The following is a 19,830-nucleotide window of genomic DNA, read 5'->3' on the forward strand; positions in this document are numbered from 1 at the left end:
GTGGCAGGCAGCTCCGCCAGCTGCCCGGGTGCGGGATTCACTAGGTGAAGCCAGCTGGGCTCCTGAGTCTAGTGGGGACTTGGAGAACCTTTATGTCTAGCTAAGGGATTGTAAATACACCAATCGGCACTCTGTGTCTAGCTCAGGGTTTGTAAATTCGCCAGTTGGTACTCCGTATCCAGCTAACCTAGTGGGGACTTGGAGAACTTTCCGTCTAGCACTCTGTCTAGCTCAAGGATTGTAAACGCACCAATCAGCACTCTGTTGAAACGGACCAATCAGCTCTCTTACACATCAGCAGGCTGTGGGTGGGGGTCAGATAAGGGAATAAACGCAGGCTGCCCGAGCCAGCAGTGGCAACCTGCTTGGGTCCACCTTCCACACCGTGGAAGCTTTGTTCTTTCACTCTATGCAGTAAGTCTTGCTGCTGCTTGCTCTTTGGGTCCACGCTGCCTTCAGGAGCTGTAACACTCACCGAGAAGGTCTGTAGCTTCACTCCGGAAGCCAGCGGGACCATGAACCCACCGGAAAGAACGAACAACTCCAGACGTAGTGCCTTTAGGAGCTGTAACACTCACCCCGAAGGTCTGCAACTTTACTCCTGACAGCGAGACCACGAACCCACCAGAAGGAAGAAAGCCCCAGGAGAATGGAGACAGCAGTGAGAGTGGAGTCTGGGGTCCTTATCCTGGTGGCCTGTCTGCTCCTGGCATGCCCTGCCATAGCCACTGGTAAGACACACGTGCTGGGCCTGCAGAGGGACTTGGTGTGGAGAAGTCAAGAGTGAGACAGGTACAGGGAGCAGTGGGCAGACCGCTCAGGAAAGAGTCCTGTTTGGAGGCAGACCGGGGGTTGTGCATTCTCTCTGGGCAGGTGCTCTGCTCTTGCTATATTTGTTTTTGTTGTTATTGTTGTTTGTTTGTTTGAGACAGAGTTTCACTCTTGTTGCCCAGGCTGGAGTGCAATGGCGCGATCTCGGCTCACTGCAACCTCCGCCTCCTGGATTCTAGCGATTCTCCTGCCTCAGCCTCCTGAGTAGTTGGGATTACAGGCGCCTGCAACCACGCCCGGCTAATTTATGTATTTTTAGTGGAGATGGGGTTTCACCATGTTGGCCAGGCTGGTCTCATACTCCTGAGCTCAGGTTACCCACTCACCTCGGTCTCCCAAAGTTCTGGGATTACAGGCATGAGCCACCAAGCCTGGCCTGTCTTTATGTTTCAAGGGGGCCTGAGATTTTTTTTTTTTTTTTTTTTTTTGAGATGGAGTCTCGGGCTGTGTCCCCCAGGCTGGAGCGCAGTGGCAGGATCTCGGCTCACTGCAAGCTCCGCCTCCAGAGTTCACACCATTCTCCTGCCTCAGCCTCCCGAGTAGCTGGGACTACAGGCGCCCGCCACCATGCCCGGCTAATTTTTTGTATTTTTAGTAGAGATGGGGTTTCACCATGTTAGCCAAAATGGTCTCGATCTCCTGACTTCGTGATCCGCTCGCCTTGGCCTCCCAAAGTCCTGGGATTACAGGCGTGAGCCACTGGGCCCGGCCAAGATTTGTTTTAATCAAGTATAGTAAGACAAGCAGATATGCAAATGACTATCAGGAGGGAAGAAGTTTGCTCATAGTTCCCTGTGAACAGGAAGCAGGCCATGCCATACAAGGCCACAAAGGGAAGCACCAGGTGGCATTCGCCAGGAGGCAGAGGGAGCAGGGGGGAAATGTGGGCAAGCCCTTTTGCCATGGTTTCCGCGGGAAGGAGTAGGCAAGGCAGGCTAAACAGGTTTATGATTGGCAGCAGGCTCTGGGAAAAGGGGCTGTCCCCAGCTTCCTGGTACCTGGCTCTGTGGTGATTACGGCTGGTTGATGGCAGCCAGGAGCTGAGAGCTATATAAAGGAGGTGGTTGGGATGTGGCTCTGGACTGGTTTGCATTTGCTCCCTAGAGAGTTGCCTGCCAATTCCAACTCCCCAGAGAGCTGCCTCCTATCTCCAGGAATTATCTAGCCTGGGAGAGGCAGTCCTCCAGTCTTAGTCTGTTTGTGTTGTTGTAAAACAATACATGAAGCTGGGTAATTCACAAAGAAAAGAGGTTTAATTAACCCACAGTTCTGCAGGCCGTATAAGAAACATGGTGGTGCCAGCTGGGCACGATGGCTCACACCTGTAATCCCAGCACTTGGGGAGGCTGAGATGAAAGGATTGCTTGAGCCCCAGAGTTTGAGACCAGCCTGGGCAACATAATGAGACCCCGTCTCTATATTTTTAAAAATAATTCAGGCCGGGCGCGGTGGCTCAAGCCTGTAATCCCAGCACTTTGGGAGGCCGAGGCGGGTGGATCACGAGGTCAGGAGATCGAGAGTATCTTGGCTAACACGGTGAAACCCCGTCTCTACTAAAAATACAAAAAACTAGCCGGGCGTGGTGGCGGGCGCCTGTAGTCTCAGCTACTTGGGAGGCTGAGGCGGGAGAATGGCATGAACCCAGGAGGCGGAGCTTGCAGTGAGCCGAGATCACGCCACTGCACTCCAGCCTGGGAGACACAGCGAGACTCCGTCTCAAAAAAAAAAAAAAAAAAAAAAAAAAAAAAAATTCAGGGCCGGGCGTGATGGCTGATGCCTGTAATCCCAGCACTTTGGGAGGCCCAGGTGGATGGATTACTTGAGGTCGGGGGTTCGAGACCAGCCTGGCCAACATGGTGAAACCCCGTCTCTACTAAAAATAGAAAAATTAGCCAGGTGTTGTGGTGCGCACCTGTAATCCCAGCTACTTGGGAGGCTGAGGTCCTAGAATTGCTTGAACCTAGGAGTCAGAGGTTGCAGTGAGCCAAGATCATGCCACTACACTCCAGCTTGATCAACAGAGCTAGACCCTGTCTCAAAAACAAAAAATAAAAACAAACAAATGGGCAAGTGGCTGGCCCCAAGGCTCAAGGCCCCAGTGGCAGGCCCGGTCTGGCCTGGAGTGGAGTGGTAGTGACTCTCAGGCAGGCAGGGAGGAGGAAGTTGGGAGTCAACCTAAGACCAGGCTCACCAGCTTGCTGGGAAGGTTACCAAGGTGCTGTGTGGTAAGTACTGAGAACAGCCCGAGTGTTTGTCTTTCACTCCTTCCCCTCGTGGGGGCTGCAAACTCACCCCATGGCCTCTCTGTCCTTCCCTCAGGGCCCGAAGTTGCTCAGCCTGAGGTACGTACCACCCTGGGTCGTGTGTGAGGCCGGCAGGTGGGCGTGAAGGGCACAGACCGCCTTGTGAATGTCATCCTGGGCATTCCATTTGCCCAGCCACCACTGGGGCCTGACCGGTTCTCAGCCCCACGCCCAGCACAGCCCTGGGAGGGTGTGCGGGATGCCAGCAGTGCGCCCCCTATGTGAGTAGTGTTGGTGGAGGCGGGCAAACCGGCAGGTTACTGGGGGAATCCTGCTGCTGGGGCTTGTGGGATTGAACAACTCAACCTCAGGCCCCACCCTTGGCCACAGGTGCCTACAAGACGTGGAGAGCATGAACAACAGCAGATTTATCCTCAATGGAAAACAGCAGATCTTCTCTCTTTCAGAGGACTGCCTGGTCCTCAACATCTATAGCCCAGCTGAGGCCACCGCAGGGGCCAGTAGGCCGGTAGGCACCCCAGAGGGCCCTGTCCACCCGATCCAGCTCCACTACTCCCACCTTTCCCCTCCCATCCCTGTTTCCAAAGCACCCTAGAGGTCCTGAGACTGCCCTGGGCTGGCAGGTGGGCAGCTGAGGTCTCAGGATCTTGGGGGTCACTGCCCCATGGCCACCTCTGCAGGTCATGGTATGGGTCCATGGAGGCTCTCTGATAACTGGCGCTGCCACCTCCTATGATGAATCAGCCCTGGCTGCCTATGGGGACGTGGTCGTGGTTATAGTCCAGTACCACCTTGGGGTCCTTGGCTTCTTCAGGTGAGATGACGGGCCTGGCCAGAGCACTGCCTGCACCAGGGAGTGGCCAGCTCACCAGAGCAGCTGGGGATCTAGGCTGGGGACCAGAGCCTGAATGGAGGGCTGCTTACCCATGCTGTCTAGGGCAGAGAAGGGCACCCCCCAAACCTCCACCCTGGGAGAGCGGTCCAGCCAAAGCCAGAATTATACAGTGAACTTGGTCCCTGTAGAGGGCATTGATTCCTGGGCTGAAGCCCAGGTTCCAGCAGGATATGGGACAAAGAGCAACAGGCCCTGGAGATGCCAACCATGGCTCCCAGTCAGGCCAGACCTGGGGAGCAGAGAAGTGTCTGGCATCCTGGTGGCTAATTCAAAGCAAACCTGCAGAGGCTGGCGAGGAGCCAGGCTGAACTAACCATTGCCCCACACTGCCCCCAGCACTGGAGATGAGCATGCACCTGGCAACCAGGGCTTCCTAGATGTGGTAGCTGCTCTGCGCTGGGTGCAAGGAAACATCACTCCCTTTGGGGGTGACCTCAACTGTGTCACCGTCTTTGGTGGATCTGCTGGTGGAAGCATTGTCTCTGGCCTGGTAAGTCACCATAGGGGACTGGCAGTGGCGGCCAGGAGGGCTCCGGTGGTCTCAGAACTCCCAGCCCCTCTGCCCTCATCTGACAGCCACCTGCTGTCTCCACTGCACCCAGGTCCTGTCCCCAGTGGCTGCAGGGCTGTTCCACAGAGCCATCACACAGAGTGGGGTCATCACCAGCCAAGGGATCATCGAGTCTCACCCCGGCCCCTAGCTCAGGTCTGCATTTCCTTCCCTCTCTTACTCTATTTGTGCCTCCCGTACCCCACTCTGTGCTGGCCCTGGGGTCTCAGAGTAGTGGGGGTTGCTGGCAGGGAACTTCCTGTTAGCAAAGAGGAGCCCACTAGGATGAAGGAGGAACAGAGGAAACAACTGCTGCATTCCAGCATGTGGGCAGTCAGGGAGGGCTTCCTGAAGGATGCCACCCTGAAGCACATCATCGTTGGCCCTTTCTCCAGGGTGGGGTCTTGAGGAGCACCCTTCTCTGCCCCAGGCAGCATGGTGGAGGGGGTCTCCATTCCCAGCCACCTGCTGCCTGAGAGCTCTCCATTCAGGCTCCAGATCCCCACCCTACATCCTCATTGTAAGGCCTTGTGAAGAGAATCCAGGGGAAGCCACAGTGGGAACTACATCTGCAAAGGCTGCAGGTGTGGGAGAGAGTGACAGGTCCTGCAGCAGCAAGCTCTCAGGTTAGGGGACAGGGCAGGAAGTGAAGGCACTAGAGAAGTGGGGGCCATGCCTGGGAATCAGGTCCATCCCCTGGGGTGGGAGCTACCTAATGTTGCCACCCCAAGGAAGGCCTAGAAGCAGTCTGACTCGCCATATGCCTAGGGCGAGTCCTGGTCAGGCCCTGTCTGTTCCTCTGTGAGCCCCAGACCACAACACAGCCAGGCTCCTGGCCCTGGCCCACCTCCTGGACCCTCACCGTGCCCTACGACTAACATTAGTACAGGGCTGCTGCTCTGTCCCCATGTGGCTAGCTGGAGGCATACCCGGGTCTTGGCCTGAGCCTGGGGAGTGGGGCTGGAAAGGGCCAGGCCAGAATTCTGGGTAAGAGACAGCATTGGGCCGAGCATGGTGGCTCATGCCTGCAATCCCGACACTTTGGGAGGCCAAGGTGGAAGGATTGCTTGAGCCCAGGAGTTTGAGACCAGCCTAGGCAACATAGTGAGACCTCTGTCTCTATGAAAAAATTTGCCAGGCATAGTGACTCATGCCTGTGATCCCAGCTACTTGGGAGGGTGAAGTGGGAGGATCCTTGAACCCAGGAGGTCAGGGCTGCAGTGAGCTGTGATCATTGCACTCCAGCCTGGGTGACAGAGTAAGACTCTGTCCTTTTACAGGACTAAGGGGCTTCAGCAGATCACTCCTGGCCTCCAAAGGCACCCTGGAAGGAGAAGAGCTGGGTTTTGCAGGATAACTAGGAGTCATCTGTCCCTTCCAAGACCCTCTGCAGCTTAGTGCTGTGTCAGGAGTCAGTCCTTACACAAAATTCCCCCCACTCCTATCGTTTGTGTTTTCTTCTGTCTCTTTTTCTGTCTCTGTCTCTCTCTCTCTTTCTCTCTCTCCCTCCCTCCCTCCGTCTCTCTCTCTCCCTTTCCCTCTTTTTTGAGACAAGGTCTTGCTCTGTCATCCAGGCTGGAGTCTTTGTGTTTTCTTCTTTCTCTCCCTTTCTTCTCTTTTCTATTCTCTTCTTTCTTTCCCCTCCCTCCCTCCCTTCCTTCCTTCCTTTTCTTTTTCTTTCTCTCTCTCTCCCCTTCCTTCCTGTCTAAAACAAAAAAGCAAAAAACAAAACTGAAGCTTATTCTGATTAGGTAAAATGTTTGTGGTAAGCCCTAAAACAAACACTTAAAACAATGATGACAAAAACAAAATTAAAAATGCACAGTGAAATAAATCATTAAAGAGATTAGGCCAGGCACGGTGGCTCACGCCCATAATCCCAGCACTTTGGGAGGCTGAGGCAGGCAGATCACTTTAGGGCAGGAGTTTAAGACCAGCCTGGCCAACGTGATGAAACCCCATCTCTACTAAAAATACAAAAATTAGCTGGGCATGGTGGCATATGTCTGTAATCCCAGCTACTCAGGAGGCTGAGGCCGGAGAATTGCTTGAACCCAGGAGGCAGAGGTTGCAGTGAGCTGAGATGGCACCACTGCGCTCCAACCTGGGCAACAGAGCGAAACTCCATCACAAAAAAACAAAAATTAAAATACTTTGGCCGGACACAGTGGCGCATGCCTGTAATCTCAAAATCTTGGGAGGCTGTGGTGGGTGGATAACCTGAGGTCAGGAGTTTGAGATCAGCATGGCCAACATGGCAAAAGCCTGTCTCTACTAAAAATACAAAATTAGCAGGATGTGGTGGCAGAGGCCTGTAGTCCCAGCTACTCGGGAGGCTGAGGCAGGAGAATTGCTTGAACCTGGGAGGTGGAGGTTGCAGTGAACCAAGATCACACCACTGCATTCCCCAGCCTGGGTGACAGAGCGAGACATTGTCTCAAAAAAAAAAAAAAAAAGGCCGGGCGCGGTGGCTCAAGCCTGTAATCCCAGCACTTTGGGAGGCCGAGACAGGCAGATCACGAGGTCAGGAGATCGAGACCATCCTGGCTAGCATGGTGAAACACTGTCTCTACTAAAAATACAAAAAATTAGCTGGGTATGCTGGCGGGTGCCTGTGGTCCCAGCTGTTTGGGAGGTTGAGGCAGGAGAATAGCATGAACCTGGGAGGCGGAGCTTGCAGTGTGCCGAGATTGTGCCACTGTACTCCAACCTGGGCAACAGACCGAGACTCCATCTCAAAAAGGAAAGGAGAGGAGGGGAGGGGAGGGGAGGAAGGGAGTTAAATGAGAAAAAATTCTGAGAGAAGCACAAGAAAAAGTGGACAGACACACAATGGTTATGATCAATTGTTATGAAAAGCAGCTGCTGCTTCCCATGACAGACGGGCCAGGGTCCCATTTGTGGCTGAGTGGCTGTGCAGGGATGACCCTTTTCCCTTCTCTTCCCAGGTGTCTTGGTCCCAGTTGTGGCTGAGTGGCTGAGCCAGGATCCCATTTGTGGCTGGGTGGCTGAACAGAGGTGACCCTTTTCCTTTCTCTTCCCAGGTGCCTTGCACACCAAGAAGCCTCAAGTGGTCACCAAATATAGAACCCTGCAAGGAAAACAGATGCACGTGGGGAAGACACCCATCCAAGTCTTTTTAGGAGTCCCCTTCTCCAGACCTCTTCTAGGTGTCCGCAGGTTTGCGCCTCCAGAACCCCCGGAGCCCTGGAAAGGAATCAGAGATGCTACCACCCACCCACCTGGGTAAGAGTCAGAGGCCTGTCCGCGGGAGGGGGCAGTGGGCCTGTGCCTGCATCTGGGTGGGGCTTTGCACAACTCACTGAGAATAACTCACTGTGTGACCACAGGCAGGCCTAGGGCCCATTCTGGGCCTCAGTTTTCAGACCCATATCATGAGCTAACTGGTCCCGATGGTGTTTAAGTCACTGACAATGCTGTTGTTGGTTTCTTTTCTTTCTTTCTTTTTTTTTTTTTTTTTTTTTTTTTAGACGGAGTCTCGCTCTGTCACCAGGCTGGAGAGCTGTGGCATGATCTCGGCTCACTGCAACCTCTGCCTCCTGAGTTCAAGCGATTCTCCTGCCTCAGCTTCCCGAGTACCTGGGACTACAGGTGCATGCTATACCACGCCCAGCTAATTTTTGTATTTTTAGTAGAGATAGGGTTTCATTATGTTGGCCAGGATGGTCTTGATCTCTTGACCTCGTGATCCACCTGCCTCAGCCTTCCAAAGTGCTGAGATTACAGGCATAAGCCACCACTCCCAGCCTTGTTGTTGGTTTCTTAGAGGAGAGCTCCAGGCAAGGGGGGGGCTGTCACTGACCGTGCCCCAGCACCTGCTGGGGAGCTGTGTTTTCCTGAATGTGTCTGAGGGGCAGTGTTCACTCTCACATCACCCTCCTGACCCATTCCGGAGCTCTTCCCTCTCTCTGGGGGCTGAGGCCTGAGTCACAGAAGCATAATTGGAACAATGACTGCCCTTTGAAGCACAGGGCTTGGCAGTTTACCCAGAAAAAGTGTATTTACTATTTATTCAGACTATTGAGTAATCCACTGTCCAGAACATTCTGTGGCAATCATTAACAATGCTCAGCATCGGTTGGTTAAAGCACAAGGTTTAGAAAAATGTCTGAGAACCTGGATATCAGCTGATATAAAAAGATACAAATACCACCCTAGGTGTCTAGCTGTTAAAAACAGGTTGTTGGCTGGGCATAGTGGCTCACACTTTTAATCCCAGAACTTTGGTAGACCAAGGCAAGAGGACTGCTTGAACCCAGGAGTTCAAGACCAGCCTGGGCAGCATGGCAAGACCCCATATCTACAAAAAAATTTTAAAAAATAGCTCGGGGTGGTGGTGAGCACCTGTGGTCCCAGTTACTGTAAAGGCTGAGGTGGGAGGATCACTTGATCAAAGCCCAAGAGGTCAAGGTTGTAGTAAGCCATGAGTCGCCACTGACAGCACTCCAGCCTGGGCCACAGAGTGAGACCCTGTCTCCAAAAAAAAAAAAAAAAAAAAGAAAAGAAAAAAAAAAAAGAAAGAAACAGGTTGTCCACTGTTAGAACACGACCAGCAGTTACTAAAATACCAGGGTGTTCATTGTCAGAACATTGGCTGTCACTGGAAAGATCCCAGTTATCCTGAACATTCTGTGACTTATTTAGAATCCCAAAGATCAGGTGACAGAACATGGGATGGCCACTGTTAGGACCTTGGAGATCAGGGATTTAGAGGTTAGGACGTTCACTGTATAGAAGTCTGAGTGTCAGTTGTTAGAAACTGACTATGAGCTATCAGAACAATGCCTGTTTGGAAACAGAGTGTCAAGTGTGAGAATTTGTGGATTGCTCAGAATAGCCCATGGGTGGTGGTTGCAGTGGGCAGCGGGAGAGAAGGATGTTGCAAAGATAGTAGTTTCTGCCTGAGTAGTTACCGGGGAGGTGGAAGGAAGGTATCAGACTCCAAATTTATTTAGAAAGTAAAATTGACAGGATTTGCTGGAGAATTGGATATAAGCCACAAGGGAAGAAGAGGAATCACTGATAATGACTAGTTTTTGGCCACAGCAGACAAGGAAATAGGGGTACCATTTATCAAAATGAGGAAGACTGGAGCAAGAGCAAGTTTGGGCAAAATAGGAATTCATTTTGAGCCAGGAACAGTGACTCAGGCCTGTAATCCCAGCACTTTGGGAGGCCGAGGCAGGAAAATCACTTGAATTCAGGAGTTCCAGACCAGCTTGAGCAACCTAGTGAGACCCTGTCTCTACAAGAGATTTAAAAAATTAGCTGGGCACAGTGCCGTGGTCCTAGCTACTTGGGAGGCTGAGGTAGGAGGATCGCTTGGGCTTGGGAGGTTGAGGCTGCAGTGAGCTGTGATCATGCCACTCACTCTTAGCCTGAGAGACAGAGTGAGACCCTATCTAAAACACACACCCACCCACACACACACAGTTCCTTTTGGGGCCTGTTAAACTTGACGTGCTGACAGATGTTCCATGTGGAGGGCAGGTAGGTGGCTGGAGAGAGGAGACAGAAGGCAAACTGATCATCAGCACATCAGTGGTATGAAGCCCCTGGGCCTGGATGATGGGAGAAAGGATGGTCAGAAAAAAAAACTGAGGGTCGAGGACTGGGCACTCTCATGCTTAGGCCTGGAGAGGAGGAGGAACCACTAACAAGGTGGCAGGAAAATCAGGAGCACGGGGTTTTACAGAAGCCCAGAGAAGGAAAGCTGTTCGAGAAAGAGCATCTGACCGGGCGTGGTGGCTCTCACCTGTAATCCCAACACCTTGGGAGGCTGAGGTGGGAGGATCCCTTGAGGTTAGGAGTTCTAGACCAACCTGAGCAACATAGTGAGACCCTGTCTCTACAAAAAATTTAAAAATTATCCAGTGTGATGGTGCGTGCTTGTAGTCCTAGCTACTTGGGAGGCTAAGGATCACTTGAGCCCAGGAGGTCAAGGCTGCAGTGAACTATGATCATGTCACTGCATTCACCTGGGTGACCCTGTCTCTAAAAAAAGAGAGGAGGCTGGGCACAGTGGCTCACGCCTGTAATCCCAGCACTTTGGGAGGACGAGGCAGGTGGATCACGAGGTCAGGAGTTTGAGACCAGCCTGACCAACATGGCAAAACTCCATCTCTTCTAAAAATACAAAAATTAGCTAGGTGTTGTGGCATGTGCCTATAATCCCAGCTACTCAGGAGGCCGAGGCAGTGAGCTGATATCTCCCACCTGAACCCAGGAGGCGGAGGTTGCAGTGAGCCAAGATCGTGCCACTGCACTCCAGCCTGGCCGACAAAGCGAGACTCCGTCTGAAACAAAAAAAAGAGAGAAAGAGACAGAACAAAAGGGAATATAATGTGGTCAACCACGTTGAGGGTTGTCAGGGCAAGTAAGACAATGACAGAGATTTAGCTAGATGGATGTCACTGGTGACCATGGCAGGATGGCTCTGGGGGTGGGATGGACACAGAAGCCTTGGCTATTCATAGTCCCAGTTCCTGGCTATCAGAGCCCTGGCTTTCCTAGTGAGAAGGTAGATGTGGTTTACTAGACAGCATTCTAATACCACATTAGCTGCTGCCAAGAAGTCAATCAAAGAAGACAAAAAACAATCTATAGAGATACAGATGCTGATACCTTGGAGAAACTGGGTCTTTCCTGGGAGTGGAGGGGAAGGCAGCCTGTTAAAAAGTTTGGCCTTAAGTGAAAGAGAGATGGGATAGTTGCTGGGAATGTGGGTGGGGGTGGACAGGTTTGGCTTGAGGAGTGTTGGAATGCTGTAGGGAAGGACTGGTGAAAGGGAGCAGTGACGCTCTGGGAACAGGCTAGGCTAGGACAACAGCAGAAGGGAGCAGAGGAACAAGGCGAGGCAAACAGGGTGTCCTGCACCCCAAATGGTCCAGGCCCAGCTGTTATGAGAATAGACACCTAGGGGTTGGGCCAGCAGGGAGAAAAGGCGAGGTGGCCAGAGAGCCCATGCTCCAAAAATACCCCAAATATCCACAAAGTATAAGGCACTGGGCTGGGTGCCAGGACTCAGATGAGTCTACCTCCATTCCTGCCCTTGGGAAGAGCATGGTCACTTGGGGAGGAAAACAGCCAACTGAAATAACTCCAGCCAGGACACAGTCAACAGCAGACAGGAGGCCGGGCATGGTGCTCATGCCTGTAATCCCAACACTTTGGGAGGCCGAGGTGGGCAGATCACTTAAGGCCAGAAGTTCGAGACCAGCCTGGTCAACATGGTGAAACCCCGACTCTACTAAAAATACGAAAATTAGCTGGGCATGATGGTGTGTAGTCCCAGCTACTTGGGAGATTGAGGCAGGATAATTGCTTGAACCTGGAGGCAGAAGTTGCAGTGAGCCAAGATCGTGCCACTGCACTCCAGCCTGAGCAACAGAGCAAGACTCCGTCTCAAAAAAAAAAAAAAGTAGACAGGACATCAGGAGTCACAGAAGAGGAAGTGACCAGCAGAGAAGACACCACTTGAGCTGGGCCTTAAACAGGGCTCAGCAAGGAGGGGCAGGATGGAAGCACCCCTGAGCATCCCTTCTTCTCTCTATAGAAGGTTGCCCACCTGGCTGGATACAACCAGAACAGCACACAGATCCTGGTAAACTGCCTGAGGGCACTTTCAGGGGCCAAGGTGATGTGTGTGTCCAACAAGATGGTAGGTAGAACATTCCAGCTGCCTGACCTGGCTACCTGAAGGCCATCCTCCTATCCTGGTACCCAGCCACCCCCAACTACTTCCCCAGGGACCCTGTCTCAAGAGCACACTGGGGAGACTTCCTTTAACTCTGATCCCTTCCTCTCCACCACAGAGATTCCTCCAACTGAACTTCCAGAGAGACCCTGAAGAGGTAATCAGGCCACATTCTGCAATTTGAGTATTTACTGAGCACTACTTTGTGCCAGGCACTTGGGATACTTAGGGAATTGTTCAGGCCAAGATCCTTTCCCGAGTGGAGCTGATGTTCCAGTGGGGAAGGACAATAAACTCTGTAAATAAATATATTATCCACCTCCTTAGAAGATGATAAGTGAATAGCAAGGAATGGAGAGGGTAAAGGGGTTAGACATGTTGGGAGGTGTGGACTTTTAAATAGAATGGATAGGACAGGACTCAGTGAAGTGAAATTTAGCAAAGATTTTCAAGAGGTGAAGGAGTGAGCTATACAGATACCCGCGGTAAGCATCCCAAGTCCACGTAACTTGGTCCTGCCTATCCTGCTCCCCTCCCACACCCATCCTCCTGGGGCTCACCATGCCAGCTCCAGTCTTTTTGCAATCAAAGAGCCTAGGCTAGAGCAGCCTCTGAAGGGGCACCAAAGGTCGCAGGGACCCTGGGAGGATACTTGAGGAGACTGGCTGGAAATGCCCTTTGCCTTGTAGATTATCTGGTCCATGAGCCCTGTGGAGGATGGTGTGGTGATCCCAGATGACTCTCTGGTGCTCCTGACCCAGGGGCAGGTTTTATCTGTGCCCTACCTTCTAGGTGTCAACAACCTGGAGTTCAACTGGCTCTTGCCTTATGTAAGTGAGTAGGAGTTCAATTGGCTCTTGCCTTATGTAAGTGAGTAGGAGTTCAATTGGCTCTTGCCTTACGTGAGTACCACAGTGGAGGCAGGGAAGGATGCCTCTTGGACAGTGCTGGGCACCAGGGCAGATGCCAGTAGCCCTTCTGGGGATGCACATATATTTGGGAGCCTCCTGTAGTCCCTGTACAGTAAAAACTGGCCATGAATGTTGGAGGGGAAGAAGGGCAAAGTGTGGCCTGTTGGAGATTTGAGGGCCATAAATTCTCAGATCATAGTTTAGATGGCTTATGATGTTCATTCCCAAGCCTCTAGGCAACTGCAAATCCTGAAGCCCTCCCTTGCTCCTGGGTCAGGGTAGATGCCCCAGCTCAGGAGGGACCCCCACTCAGTACCACTTCAGCTCTAGCCCAGGTGGTAGTGATGAATAGGATGGGAGCAGGCGGGCAAGAGAGAGTCATGGGCCCTTCCTGGGCTGTGTGCTGTGTCTGAGAACTCATCATTAGATGGGCAAGACCCTTGGGGCCTTTGTGGCTCTGGCCAGAATCCCTCCTAATGCTCAGGCCTGACCCACACTGGGGTCCTTGGCTTGTGAACAGATCATGAAGTTCCCGCTAAACCGGCAGGCGATGAGAAAGGAAACCATCACTAAGATGCTCTGGAGTACCCGCAGCCTATTGGAGAGGGACCCAGCTGGCAGGGGTGCTCAGTTTGGACAGGGCTGACCCCCCGTTTTTTTAACCTAGTAGCTACTCTCTGCAAAGGGGCTCCCATCCAGGGTAAGGATCTTTCTTGGAGGGCCTGGGGTTTGGTGTGGGATCAGATGACTGCTTATAGGTAAGGTGCTCAGGGTCATAGGGGAAGTTATGCAGCAAAATTCAGGGTTACATTCTGCTGAGATGGAAACTTTCCCAGGAATCTCCCTTTTTCCCCTCCCAGGCCAAAAACTCCTGGGGGGCTGAGCCTGGATCCAAGTCACTGGTGGGCCCACCTCTGGCCCAGCTGGCACCCAGGCCTCAGATAAGTGTGGCCTCCCCACCCAGAATATCACCAAGGAGCAGGTACCACTTGGAGGTACCTGGAGGAGTACCTAGACAATGTCAATGAGCATAACTGGAAGATGCTACGAAACTGTATGATGGACATAGTTCAAGATGCCACTTTCGTGTACGCCATGCTGCAGACTGTTCACTACCACTGAGGTATGTGGGGTCCCCATGAGTGGCCACACTGGCCCTGTCCACTCTCCAGGTGTGCTGTTTACCAACTGGGCTTATTGACTGCTCCCCAACCCTCTCTCTACTTCTGGGCTAGTGTAGGATTCTAAAATACCACAGAGGAGGCAGCATGCTATCAACTATAAGAGAGGAAGGGGCCAGGAACGGTGGCTCACGCCCATAATCCCAACACTTTGGGAAGCTGAGGCGGGGGCGGATCATTTGAGGCCAGGAGTTCTAGACTAGCCTCACCAACATGGTGAAAACCAATCTCTACTAAAAATACAAAAAAATTAGCCAGGTATAGTGGTGCATGCCTGTAGTCCCAACTACTCGGTAGGCTGAGGCAGGAGAATTGCTTGAACCCAGTAGGGGGAGGCTGCAGTGAGCCAGCATCACACCACTGCACTCCAGCCTGGGCAACAGAGCGAGACTCTGTCTCAAAAAAAAAAAAAAGGGTATAAGAGAGGAACTGTTCTTCCTTAGGAACAAGGGCAACCTCAGACAGTACAGAGGAGAAGCTTGGGGTGGTCAGGGAACGCTTCCTGGCTGAAAGGACAGGCTTAGGGGCACCGTGAAAGTCCAGGCTGACTGGGGCTAGGGAACATGTGGGTGACAGGTTAAAGTGGGGGCTGGAAACTGCAGACACCAAAGACCCTTCAATAAGAGGCCAAGAAAGGAAGGTTCAGAACAGGGAAAAGAAAGGCTTCCATGATCCTGGCCACAATCCTGTGAATTAGGTTTTAGCATTCTCAGTCTGAAGATAAGGAATTATTGATACAATTCAGAGAGGTAGAGCTACTTGCTTTAGATCATACAGCGAATGAATAGCACAGACAGGATTCAAGTCTGCTCCCTTGATTCTGAAGCCAAAGTTCTTTTTCCTGCTTGGTGCAGGTTAGTGGGACACACGGGGTGGATGAGAAGCCTAGGCTGAGGCTTTTCCTGCAGCCCTCCTCAGTTTCCCTCTTCACAGATGCCGGACTCCCTGTCTACCTGTATGAATTTGAGCACCACGCTCGTGGAGTAATTGTCAAACCCCGCACTGATTGGGCAGACCATGGGGATGAGATGTACTTCTTCTTCGGGGGCCCCTTCGCCACAGGTATAAAGGCCCCACCGGACACCCCGACTGGGTGTCCAGTTTTCCACCTCTGTATGCAGACCCACCCCTCCATCGGCTGGCCACAGAGAGCTCACCAGTTCCTAATCTGTGATGCTCTCCCAAATGAAAGTCTTCTGCTCTGGAGGCAGCAAAAGTAGCAAGAGTAGGGTGGGATGTCAGCATCCCCTGCTCTGTCTGAAATCCCACATCCCATTCTGCCCCCAGGCCTTTTCACAGGTAAGGAGAAGGCACTTAGCCTCCGGATGATGAAATACTGGGCCAACTTTGCCTGCACAGGGTGAGTCTACCCCCCAACACATCTGGCCATTCTACCTGCCCAGTGCTGGACCTGATGGCCAGCTGCTTCGGATATTTGCCCCAGCATGTCCTACAGGAACTGCCCAATTGACCCAACCAGAGTGCCCCTTGTTCCTCAGCTTTCCCCAGTCAGTCACCAGATCCTAAATGTCTCCAGAATGTGTCCTTCTTGATCCATGACCCACACTCTTCATTCACTCAAGCATTCCACAGTCATTCACCACTGCTCTCTTTTGGGCCCAGCCCCAGTACTGGGAGCTGGAATTCAAGGATATTGCAGACATGAGCGCCATCCTCCAGCAGCTCACCACGTAAAATCAGGAAATTATAATCTGGCACGCTGAGAGCTGTACTGGGGGAGCACAAGGCATGTTGAGAGCATAGAGGAGGTGTCTGACCCAGTATAGGGGGCAAGCGACATGTAAAGAGAGCTTTGGATAGCCTTGTGACTATTTTCTTAAAAGTTTCGCTCTGTCACCCAGACTGGGGTGCAGTGGCGCAATCCCAGCTCACTGCAACCTCCGCCTCCCAGGTTCAAGCGATTCTCCTGCCCCGGCCTCCCGAGGAGCTGGGATTACAGGCCACCACGCCCGGCTAATTTTTGTCTTTTTGTAGAGATGGGGTTTTACCATGTTGGCCAGGCTGGTCTTGAACTCCTGACCTCAAGCAATCCACCCACCTCAGCCTCCCAAAGTGCTGGGATTACAGGCATGAGCCACTGTGCCTGGCTTCTCTCCTTTCAATCCATCCGGATGATACTCATTGTCTGTCTTTTTCTTTTTTTAAATTTTTTTGAGACAGTCTCACTGTACTGCCCAGGCTAGAGTGCAGTGGTGCAATCACAGCTCACTGCAGCCTTGACCTCCCAGGTGATCCTCCCACTTCAGCCTCCCAAGTAGCTGGGACTACAGGCACACACCACCATGCCCGGCTAATTTTTTTTTTTTTTTTTTTTTTTTTTGAGACGGAGTCTCGCTCTGTCACCCAGGTTGGAGGGCAGTGGCGCAATCTCGGCTCACTGCAAGCTCTGCCTCCCAGGTTTATGCCATTCTCCTGCCTCAGCCTCCCGAGTAGCTGGGACTACAGTCGCCTACCACCATGCCTAGCTAATTTTTTTGTATTTCTAGTAGAGACGGGGTTTCACCATGTTAGCCAGGATGTTCTCGATCTCCTGACCTGGTGATACACCTGCCTCGGCCTCCCAAAGTGCTAGGATTACAGGCGTGAGCCACCATGCCTGGCCTAATTTTTGTATTTTTTGGAGAGATGAGGTCTTGCTATTTTGCCCAGACTGGTCTCCAACTCCCAGGCTCAAGCCATTTTCTCACCTATGTCTCCCAAAGTGTTGGTCTTACAGACGTTAGCCACCATACCCAGCCCAAGGGTTCTTTCCGAAATAACATCTGACCAAGTCACTCACCTGCTTAAAACCCTTCATGGCTTCTCTCTGCCTCAAGATAAAGTCCGAGCCCCTCAGCCTTGCATGAAAGGCCTTTCAAAATCTTTCGTACGTCATCTCCTTTCCACTTCGATCCCTTTCACACACACTCTGTTTTGTTGTTGTTGTTTTGTTTTTGAGACAGAGTCTTGCTCTGTCACCCAGACTGGAGTGCAGTGGCGCGATCTCTGCTCACTGAAATCTCCACCTCCTGGATTCATGCCATTCTCCTGCCTCAGCCTCCCAAGGAGCTGGGACTACAGGCGCCCGCCACCTCGCCCGGCTAATTTTTTGTGTAGTTTAGTAGAGACAGGGTTTCATCATTTTAGCCAGGATGGTCTCGATCTCCTGACCTCATGATCCGCCTGCCTTGGCCTCCCAAGGTGCTGGGATTACAGGCGTGAGCCACTGCGCCTGGCCACACACACACTCTGTTTTTACCTAACTCTTGATTTATGCTTCCTCCAAAAAGCCTTGGTCTTTTATATCTCTCAACCTGGCACATACGGTTTGCTCTGCTTGGAAGGCCCACCCCAATACACACTTTCTTACTCTTTCTTAAAGATCTAAGTATCATCTCTGTAAAGCCCTCTGGAACCCCAATTCCCAAGGGCAAATTAAATGAGGGCAGGGTGAGAGAAAGAAGCATGATGAAGAGGAACACACATAATCCTCTCTTTTTTTCTTCTGGGCAGAAATCCCAATGATGGAAATCTGCCCTGCTGGCCACGCTACAACAAGGATGAAAAGTACCTGCAGCTGGATTTTACCATGAGCGTGGGCATGAAGCTCAAGGAGAAGAAGATGGCTTTTTGCGTGAGTCTGTACCAGTCTCAGAGACCTGAGAAGCAGAGGCAATTCTAAGGGTGGCTATGCAGGAAGGAGCCAAAGAGGGGTTTGCCCCACCACCCAGGCCCTGGGGAGACTGGCCATGGACATACCTGGGGACAAGAGTTCTACCCACCCCAATTTAGAACTGCAGGAGCTCCCTGCTGCCTCCAGGCCAGAGCTAGAGCTTTTGCCTGTTGTGTGGGACCTGCACTGCCCTCTCCAGCCTGACATCCCATGATGCCCCCTACCTCAATGTTGACATCCAGTTAGGCCAGGCCCTGTCAACACCATACTGTGCCCAGCTCTCCAGCCTCGGGACAACCTCTCTTTTTCCCTTCTTCAAATCCTCCCACCCTTCAATGTCTCCTTGTGGCTCCTTCTTATGGGAGGTCGACCCAGACTGCTACTGCCCCTGTCACTGCACCCAGCTTGGCATTTACCATTCATCCTGCTCAACCTTGTGCCCATCTGTTCACATTGGCCTGGAGGCCTAGGGCAGGTTGTGACATGGAGCAAACTTTTGGTAGTTTGGGATCTTCTCTCCCACCCGCACTTATCTCCCCCAGGGCCACTCCAAAGTCTATCCACAGGGATGTTCTCAATAAAGAAGTGTTGATTTGACCTGAATTTCTCCACCTATAAAATGGGTGCATGAAGTGAATGGTGTCTCAATTTGAGCCCTGGGAGAAAGGGAGTGTTGCTGCCTGTTCCTTAGTGGGCTGTGCCTGGATGCTACACTCAGTCAAGGGGTGCTACTGCAAAGTTGCCTGGGGTACAAAACACTTGCCTTTTGCCTTCATGGTCTCAAGTGCACCCCTCAGAACAGTAGGACAGCCACACCCCATGCTCACTTGTCCATCAGTTTAGGTCTTACTGCTGCATCCAGATTCCTCTGGCCTCTCTTGCAGCCCGTGCATATCCCAGCCTGTCCCACAGTTTTGTTTCATTGTTTTGTGGGCTTTTTTTTAAAGTTTTTTTATTTTTTGAGACGGAGTTTCGCTCTTCTCACTCAGGCTGGAGTGCAGTGGTGTGATCTTGGCTCACTGTAACCTCCACCTCCTGAGTTCAAGCGATTCTCCTGCCTCAGCCTCCCGAGTAGCTGGGATTACAGGTGCCCGCCACCATGCCTGGCTAATTTTTGTATTTTTAGTAGAGATGGGGTTTCATCACGTTGGCCAGGCTGGTCTCGAACTCCTGACCTCAGGTGATCCGCCCATCTCGGCCTCTCAAAGTGCTGGAATTACAGGCATGAGCCACCATGCCTGGCCACTGTGGGCTTTTTGGTGGTAAAATACATGTGACAGATTTTACCATTTTAACTATTTTTGTTTTTTGTTGTGAGATGGAATCTTGCTCTGTCACCCAGGCGAGTGCAGTGGCGCCATCTCAGCTCACTGCAAGCTCTGCCTCCTGGGTTCATGCCATTCTCCTGCCTCAGCCTCCGGAGTAACTGGGACTACAGGTGCCCACCACCATGCCCGGCTAATTTTTTTTTTTTTTTTTTGAGACGGAGTCTCGCTCTGTCGCCCAGGCTGGAGTGCAGTGGCCGGATCTCAGCTCACTGCAAGCTCCGCCTCCCGGGTTTACGCCATTCTCCTGCCTCAGCCTCCCGAGCAGCTGGGACTACAGGCGCCCACCACCTCGCCCGGCTAGTTTTTTGTATTTTTAGTAGAGACGGGGTCTCACCATGTTAGCCAGGATGGTCTCGATCTCCTGACCTTGTGATCCACCCGTCTCGGCCTCCCAAAGTGCTGGGATTACAGGCTTGAGCCACCGCGCCCGGCCTCCCGGCTAATTTTTTGTACTTTTAGTAGAGACAGGATTTCACTGTG

General features: G+C 52.2%; 1 protein-coding gene across 1 annotated transcript; it reads left to right on the forward strand.

Moving 5' to 3' along the window:
• The first annotated feature begins 337 nt into the window (after positions 1-337).
• Positions 338-18,616, forward strand: CES4A (carboxylesterase 4A). The gene is given in 14 exon segments (XM_050774953.1): positions 338-731; positions 3,151-3,355; positions 3,465-3,603; positions 3,776-3,909; positions 4,327-4,480; positions 4,593-4,696; positions 6,478-6,487; positions 12,117-12,221; positions 12,376-12,414; positions 12,947-13,087; positions 13,689-13,765; positions 14,129-14,159; positions 14,162-14,291; positions 17,863-18,616. Coding segments are annotated over 14 exon segments (1,431 nt in total). The 5' UTR covers positions 338-649; the 3' UTR covers positions 17,943-18,616.
• The last annotated feature ends 1,214 nt before the right edge of the window (positions 18,617-19,830 follow it).

Source organism: Macaca thibetana, chromosome 20 (genome assembly GCF_024542745.1).
Source record: "Macaca thibetana thibetana isolate TM-01 chromosome 20, ASM2454274v1, whole genome shotgun sequence".
NCBI classification, from domain to species: Eukaryota; Metazoa; Chordata; class Mammalia; order Primates; family Cercopithecidae; genus Macaca; species Macaca thibetana.